The sequence below is a fragment of the Capricornis sumatraensis genome, chromosome 6 (genome assembly GCF_032405125.1).
Source record: "Capricornis sumatraensis isolate serow.1 chromosome 6, serow.2, whole genome shotgun sequence".
Classification (NCBI taxonomy): domain Eukaryota; kingdom Metazoa; phylum Chordata; class Mammalia; order Artiodactyla; family Bovidae; genus Capricornis; species Capricornis sumatraensis.
Genome location: NC_091074.1, coordinates 46,980,671 through 46,989,719, shown reverse-complemented (window position 1 = coordinate 46,989,719; position 9,049 = coordinate 46,980,671). Strand labels below are relative to the sequence as shown.

Genomic DNA, 9,049 nt, shown 5'->3' with positions numbered 1-9,049 from the left:
AATGGATGACCTTTAAAGAATACTAAATGATAACACTGAACACAAAGAACTGGGGAATTTGACTTTGAACTCTTTGGCCAAGATTCCAGAAATCCACAACTTACCAAACTGGAGGCAGAGGAAAAAGAATTGGACTTTTTGATTATATAAATCCATTAATTTCACCACATTTTTAGTAAAAATGGGGTATTACTTTTCAAAAAGTAAACTAGACCTTAAATAGTATAAGCTAACTAGATTCCTCATTTGTTCAACAAATGCATATTGAATACCTACCGTGTGACAACTGCTGGGGTGACAATGATGAAGACTAACAAGGTCTCTCTCTTTTTAAGGAAGACAGGCCTTAAATAATTGCATACAAATAATCTTATTACAGCTTTGAAGGAGTTCCAAGTACTTCTCACTCTATAACCTCAATCTGAGTGACTGCAATAACATGATGCTGGCTGGCATAAGGAGATAAATGAGAGCATATATAATGAAACATTAAGTCAAAGAGAACATCTGGGAAGACCATGAAGTCTTGAACTTTCTAGGAACTAAAAGAAAACTATAGTACAGAAAGCAAGGAGGAGGGTCAATTAAAATGAAGCTGGAGAGTGAAGCAGGCACAGACTGAAGATCCCTAAGTAGGGAGGAGGGACTTAAAGGTTCACCATACTACACAGAGCTTTGACAGTCATATTAAGATTTTGATTTAGGAGTCAGAAAAGTATTAGTGGTTAATAAGTGAGAGCCTTCACTGGGAATAAAATGAGTCACAAGTAATTTAAGTAGTTTCTGGAAGTGATCTACAGAATTCTTCTCAGACAAAAGATGAACTGTTTTAGATTTAAAAAGTTGAGTAGGTAAATCAATGCAGTGTATTCAAGTATCACCCACTTCTCCCTGAAATCCAACCAGTTTCTAAACTGACAAGGAAATGGGGAAGGTGACTAGAGTACAACATAGACATGATTAGCAAAGTTACTGCCTGTAAGTATGAATACAGGCTTTTGAGAGACTTTAAGAACTTTCCAGGAATATTCTCACTGCCCTCTTCATTTTGGTAACTAATAAATTTCAATGTAGTTTCAAAAGAAGTCTTCAGGCCTACTCTTCCGTACTATTTTCAACCTTGGACTATCAACTCCAGGTGATGAGGTTTAATAATATCACCACAAATGGAATGTGGATGAGTATACAATCATTATCCCAAATAAGATAATGGATACAAACATTAAGTATAAAATCTACCTTTTATTTAAGATGAGACAAATCTGAAATACCATAACGTTAAACCCCAAGAGTAAGCTGACCCATAAACACTGCTTTACCATGAAATTTAAGTAACTGCTCTGTACTGAAAAATATGCAAAAAAGGAGAGTATTCATAAATAATTTAAAAAGGTGCTCACATTCATCATTTTAAACTAAAAAAAATTAATGCTTTTAAATATCATTTTGGAAAATCACTATGAACCAACCCCTCAATAAATGTATTGGGGGAAATTAGATGAAGGGTACCTGAAACTTCTCGTATTATCATTGCAACTTCTGAATCTAAAATTATTTAAAAAGTTGAAAAAACATATTTGGCTTAAGATTACTTACTCTGATCAATGTAGAATTTGGTGATGGATTAAGAAAAAAAAAGTTAAAACAATGAAATCCAGAGTGAAATTTTAAAGCAGAAGTCATGTAAAGTTATACAAAAAGGATTTAAAGCATTAGGTTCAAATACTGAATATAACATCCACTTGAAGAAGGAAATGGCAACCCACTCAGTGTTTTTGCCTGGAGAATTCCATGGACAGAGGAGCCTGGAGGTCTTAAGTCCATGGGGTCGCAAAGAGTTGGACATGACTGAAGCAACTTAGCACAGCACATACCATCCACTAGCTGAGTGACCTAGGACACACCACTTAAACTTTCAAGATTACTGTGGAAGTCAAATGAGATATGTGGAAACAAAGTTTGTAAATTGTAAAGCCTTGTAAAAATGCTGTTAGTGATTCAAATTTCCTAGCTTAAAATTCCTTTTCGTAAAGATCTGTCCTCATTTTATATCACGTTATCTTTCAACAGAACAAGAACGCACTTCAAAAATGGTATTCAAACAAAGGAAATACAGCAACTCAGTTTATTACATGCAGATTCTTCTGCATTGATGCTAACAGTTCACTGGTCCAAAATTACTAAAATACTTAAAAAACTATACATTATGTAAACAAAACATAAATAAGACAGCATAGTTCTTTGTACATATAGTTTAGTACAGGTTGTTAAGGATTTAGGGATATGTACAATTTTACACAATGGACTGCATTTTCACAATGCATAAATATATATATATCTATTTTTTTACAGAAACAAAAATATTATTCCACTAAAGACACAGAATATTGTATCAGAGATACACGCTGCAACAGTCCAAATTCAAGAAACATGTCGATGCAAGTGTGCAAAACCCTAGCTTATTCCAAACTAGTCAAACTTGACTGTTCAATGTCATACAGACAGGTAAATCCTGTCTATTTTAAACAAATAACCTTTGAAAACATACTCATACCAATGAGCGAAATGGAACAGATTTTTTCCTCCCCAAGAAAATCAAAGCCTTGTTGCAAGCTAATGAAAAGATACATTAACACACACACAAACTATGTATAGTATGTTTTCAACAGTATAATAAACAGTTAAAATCTTTATGGGAGTCAAAACAATGCCCCATTATTTAAAAACTGGCTCGTTTAGTCTAAATTCAAGATGCAGCTGTGTCAGGCTTCTCTAAGCCAGATGACTGAAGAGCAGGGAAGACAGAGGCAGGATTTCGACTGGCAGATACAATCTGAGAGAGTGATGGAGAGACTGAAGGAACCTTAGATGCTGGAGTATTTATGGTATTCAAAATGGCTCCTTCTGGGCTGACCAATAGTTTTTTGACTGATGTGTCCAAATGAAATACTGAAGTGTTACTTGGCAGTGGAGGATTACTAGAACAAATGGCAGAAACCAAAGATGTCTTAGCCAAAAGAGTTGCTGGAGGAGACTTAATTACTGAAGTCAGTGACACTGTTGGTACAGGAGGTGGAACAGAAACTTTAGCAGTTGGGTTTATGATTTGTGGTGCTGCAGGTACTGTGGATAGAGAATTTGCATTCCCAAGAGAGTTTACAATTTTTGTAGAGCTTTTAAGACAATGTTTTACAGGTTGCCCACTTAAAGAATTATTTGATGCTAGTGTGATCTTCTGGGCCAGGTTATCTACTGGTGTAGGCTGAGCGCCTTGGCCACTACTAAGAACTAAGGGAGGTCCATATTTTGGATTAGCAGATATAAGAAGAACATGGCTGCCAGCTCCAAGACCTTGTGGTGGAACAATAAACCGGGCTCCATTAATCATGATCTGAGTACCAGGTGCCAAAGGTGTACTGGTATTGATGACTATTTTTTGCTGGATACAAGGTTCACTGAGCTGACTCCCTATTATACTAGTTACATTTGATGGTGCTGTAGCAGTGTGAATGGCAGTGACACCTGGAGTAGGACTGTAACTAGGGGTTGGTTTTAAGAAAGCAGGGGACATTTGCTGGTTTGGGAGAGAAGCAAAATTGGAAATGTTAATTATTTTACCTGGATTTGGTGAAAGGGATGGCAATTCAGTTTGAGGTTTATTTGTGTTTATATTTGTTGGCACTGTAGTTGAAACCCCTGGTGACTGAATCTGGACCGAAGTCCGAGATTGTCTTTTAGAAAGAGATACAGAACGTGTGGCTCCTGGTACTGTTGCTGCTTGTGCAACTGTGTTGATTATTTTAGGGGACACAGTCACAGGTGTAGGCAAAGCAACAGTAACAGGGATTTGCAAAGCTGATGTTAGACATTTCGGAGACACTGTTGGTTGTGTAGTTGAAATCAGAACAGATGATGCAAGATGTCCTGTTTTCACAGTTGATATAGCCACAGTGTTTCCGAGATTTGACGTGCAAAGTCTGTTTGACAAACTAGGCATAATTCTTGAAGAGGTATCATTTCCACTGACTAAAACAGGAGGTCGTGTCCCAACTGAGGCAGAGGTTGAGGTCACTGAAACAGAACCCAAAGATACATTTGCTCCTGTTCCTGAAAACATGTTTACTGTTCTTGAAGCAGAAACCACTGATTCATTAACAGGAGTAATATTTTGACTCATAAAATTTGAGCTTACTGGAATTGAACTGCCACTTGTTGACAATGGTAAAACATAGCCCTTGCTACTTTTTTCTTCTCCTTTTGAGGTTACATTTTGCAGTATGTTAATTGACGGTAGAGCTGGCACACTGCCTGAAGTATTAACAATTGCTTGGCCTATGTTTAGCCCAATTTTCACATCTTTTATCTGAGACACAGTTGGCGATGAATTTATTTTTATTGGTGTTCCCACTGTAGATGGAATTAGTACTATCTGGGGCTGTTCTGGAGACTTAACATATGTTTTACTCAATGGAGAAGGAAGAGCTTGTTTTAATGGTTCTGCTACAATAGCTGGGGTTGAAGTGCCACTGGGAATTGCAGCATTTATAAAAACTAATTTCTGGGCAGAAACACCTGGAGATGTTGGTGCTGGTGCCACATTAATCGAAGTTCCACTGCCAGAAGAAAGAACAGATGGAGCTGACACCAGCATAAGTTTCTGCACTGGAGTCCCACTGATAGTATCTCCATTTGCTGCTGCTGTTGCTTCTGATCTTGTAACAGGGTAACTTTTTGTGACATAATCTACTTGTTGATGTTTAGCTGGTGTACGAACAACATTTGAACTGGTTTGTCCAAAATTTCCTGTTGATACGTTAATTACACTTACCGAACTATTTGCTGTTGATGATAATAGAGGGCTAGAAGAAACAGAGGACTTTAAGGGAGAGGAGGGCATGGGTGAAGTTTTATCTATCATATGGCCCAAATTACCACTGCAGGAAGGTTGGCTTAATGTAAATTTAAGATTTTTCCCTGTGGATGGATTAAAGCCAGCTGGAATGGAAACAGAAGTAGGTGCTTGGCCAAAAGATGGGAGACTAGATGTAGCAGTTGTTCCAGCCACTGACGAAAAAGCAGATGATGATGAAGTTGTTGATTTTGGTACCAGAAATGCCTGAAGCTGAGGAGCAATAGTAAAAACTGAACTTGAAGATAAACTGTTGGGTGAATTCTGATCTGGATTGGTCTGTACTTTTACAACTCCAGTGTTTCCACCTCGTGTCCTAACAAGAATTGACTGTGAATCTCTTATACACACAGTTTTCAGTTCTTGCTTTGCTTCAGAAGAATCAGCAGTTTGTTGTGCAAAACAGTTGAGGGAACTACCGGAATTTGTAGATCCATTTAGTGTTGTTGCTGATAACTGAGGCTGAACTATTGAGGAAATGGTGGGTGAAGCAATGGGCTGCGGGAATGCAGCAGCTGAAACTGTGTTCTTGACTTTTCCTGCCTCACTCTGGCTAGTCTTAACTGGTGGTGCTAGCAAATTACTTATGGAGGTTACAGGTGTCAAAGACTGTGGTCTAGCACTACTCACATTTGATGAAGGGATAACTGTCTTGTTGAGAGCTGTATTAGGTAGTTGTGTAGAAACAGTTCCTGTTGGGTTGACAAGAACTGATGGTAAAGAAGAGTTTACATTTGCTGTCTGTGGGAAAGGTGAACCATGTTGTTCTGTACCTTTTTGTTGAAGTGGTGGTATTTCTTTTGCAACTGCTTTCCCTTCCTTGTGGTGAATCACAAAATTCTTAGGCAGAATGAGAACCTGTTGCATAACTTTTTCTCCTGATTTAGGATCTAGCATAGGTTGCATCTGAATCTTTACAGAGCTGTTATGAAGATCTATGGGCAACCACTGACCACAGGGCATTTTGTATACCATCTGTAAAGGACCTTTTGTACTGGTGTGGCAGGTCAATGCTGGCTTTATGGGGCTTGCTTCTGGAGGAGATATCACTGGTTTTTCCACAGCAGGGGCACTTCTACCTGTGGAAGGGGGCAGTTGATTTGTTAAGGTCACTTTGTTCCCAATATTCTTTGCAAGCAAGGCCTGAATAGGTTTGGTCCCTTTCTGGAGAGTAGACACTGGTGTTGAATCCAATGAGGCAAACGACTCTGGACACAGTGGCTCTGTATGCTTTGATTCATTCAAACAGTCCATCTGCACATCACCTTCTGCATTCTCAACCACTGTCTCATTTGTGCTTAACTTTGCTTTCTTCCTTGGGGAAAGCTCTTTTGTGCTATCATCCAGGTAACTAATTTGCTTGGACTGTCGTTTAAGTGTTTTAGGCAGTGTCTTCAGTACATCTTTAGAAGGCAATTCCTTTTTCAACAACTTACTTCTGGCCATAGGAAAATCTATTTCTGACAATTTCATATCATCTGAAAATGATAAAAACAAGCGTTTTGTTTATATAAAACAACAACTGAATAGCAATGATAAGATCAATTATAAAAACAGAAAGTCAATCTCTGATCCAGCAATTTATTAGAAAAACTGTAGTGTGATTCAAAAGTCTCAGTACCACTGATGGAAATTAAGGTAAGGAGACCATTGACATGGTTATCCTGATGTTGTAACCATTCCCAAGAACAACATATTATTAGTGAGAAAATTATTTTTGGTCAGATTCTGCTGCCAATGCAAGTGTAAAAGGAAACTTTACAACTTGAGATACTCAAGCCAGCAATTAGGGCTCAGAATTTAGAGTAGACTAGTACTCTACTAGATTACTTTTCTTCTTCTAGACAGAGAAATCTTCATATCAAAGAGAGATGTTTCTCCCTATTTTTTTTTCTTTTTAGAGAGAGACTGTAAAGAATAAAAAACATTCAGTTTTTTTCTGCTGTTCAATTATTCCTACAGTAAAAAATTTATGTTCATATCTGGTTAAACTGGGCTGATGAGAAGTTACACCTTTTCAATTCACCAAAGACATGAAATGTAATAGGTTAATACATTTCTAAGCACAAATTTTCATACCTATCAGATAACTAAGGAAAGTTATTTAACTGGATTTATAGAATAATATAATCTGACAAACTGAAAGGAATTAAAGATAATCTTATCCAGCCTCCTTATAAGAATGAGGTGTCCATTCTAGTCACATTAGGTCATCAACATAAAAAACAAAAACAAAAAACTCTTCACAATTATTAGGGACTTGCCAAGTTCCATTTAAGCAAACATCAGATATACTGTTTCAAAAATAAAAACAATAAAAGGAAGAGGATACACCTATTTCGAAGGGATTGTATATTAACGATGTGTGGTCTGTACTGAGCAATAACATGCCTAGTTTGGAGTCAGGTACTGGTTCCAGAAACTCCCAGAACAGTAATAATGACTCCAAAGAACCTTTAATAAGATATTAACACACCTTCAAACATAATAGATTTCCCCAATCAATAAACCTCATTAACCAGACTATCTTCTATCTCCACAAAAGATACTAAAATTTCTCTTTGTGCTTGTAGTGTTGATTTAAAGAAAGTTTGAATGCCCACCTGAATCAAAATGATCCTTCTCCAGGATATCTAGAGGTTCTGTGGTGTCTATAGACTTGCTACTGATTTCTACTTTAGAGGTTTCTCTTCCAGGATCTCCTTCACCTTCTTCACTAGTCCACAGTTCTCTAGCAAATTTATCATGATCAGGCTGTCTTCTAAAATCATCATAGTCTTTCTTTAGGCGACTCCTGAAATAAAATATTCAGCATAAAAATACATATGTGTTAATCTCTTGGAAGCTAAAGTAACTCAACATTTCAAACTATTTATTTCAGTATTTTCAATTAAGTCACTAAACCTATATTTTAATCAAGTGTGTGTAAGATGCCAATGATGATTGTTCAAGAAGACACTACACAGGGTGTAGGCATAGGAAGCTTAAAGATTGTATCTGTAAAGTATTTGCACATACCACCCACTATCATTTTAAAGGCTACTGGGAGACCTATTAAGTGTGAAAATGTGAAAAAGATTAACTTTTGTTTTCTAGCTGCACTGACAGAAATAGACTTGAGATAGTCTTAAAATTGATTATAATACTATTTAAAAGGTCACTTAAAAGTGTTAATCAAAAAATTCTAAGAAACAAAATTTATTATTTTTGACTCCTACAAAGAGTAATAAACAAAAATAATCCTTCATTTAATACTGAAAGCAATCCTATCTAAACCTTGGGTCTCATTAGAATTTTTTTTTAAAATTAAGTATAGGGAAACAAAGCTGGAAAGTGATTTTTCACAAAGCTGAAAAGTGATCCTTTTCACATAAAAACATAGTACTTATGTTTCTATGAGACTGCAAGAGATAGAAACATTTCCAAGTGATTGCATGGTATTTTAGAAATCCTTTATTATTCATTCGCTTTCAATTGAGTTTCTCTGTTCTATTTTAATCTTTATTTTGCTGGTTTAAAAAAATCTGAACATACATTCTCTAATTTACTTTTGCTACAAATCCCTATCTGTGCATACCGGAGTTTAAATCTCACCTCTGTCACTTAACAGTTGTAAGACTTCAGACAAGTTCCTTAAACTTTCTAAGCATCAGTTTACGTATGTGTACAAAGATACAAAGATACTTAACTCATAGTTATGTGTGGCACATAAATACTTAACAAATGTTAGTTAATAATTACTTTCAATTTATTTACGTTTCAATGATTGCTTAAGGGTTTTACAGAGCAGATGAGAGCTAATAGATAATAGACTGGATTATCAAAGGATAACTAAATTTAATTTCCTTTTAGAACTATCTAAAGGCGGGTAGTATAAAGTTTCTCCCTTTTCAGTCGTCTTTTCACCTTGGCTAAAGACTTTGCTCTCTATTTGACAGAAAATGGAAGAAGCAATCAGACAAGAACTTTCATATGCTCACACCTTGTCTGCAACTTAAGACTTTCATCTGCACTCATATTCTCCATCTAACCTCCTCATATTCTCTAAGCTAACCCCTCCAACTTATGCATCCTCCCTCAACTAGTCAAGAATCTCCAAAGTACCTTCCATTGTCTGATCCATTTCTGCCTCTCTATTTG

At 36.5% G+C, this 9,049-nt stretch overlaps 1 protein-coding gene across 1 annotated transcript in view; it reads right to left on the bottom strand.

Annotated features, from left to right (window-relative positions):
- Positions 1 to 2,179: 2,179 nt before the first annotated feature.
- BRD10 (bromodomain containing 10) overlaps positions 2,180 to 9,049 on the bottom strand; it is a 107,702-nt gene continuing 100,832 nt past the window's right edge. The window contains exons 7-8 of the mRNA XM_068974240.1: positions 7,513 to 7,703; positions 2,180 to 6,387 (exon numbers count right to left, since the gene is read on the bottom strand). Coding sequence (XP_068830341.1) covers positions 2,747 to 6,387; positions 7,513 to 7,703 — 3,832 coding nt within the window. The 3' untranslated portion in view covers positions 2,180 to 2,746. The remainder of the gene's footprint in view (positions 6,388 to 7,512; positions 7,704 to 9,049) is intronic.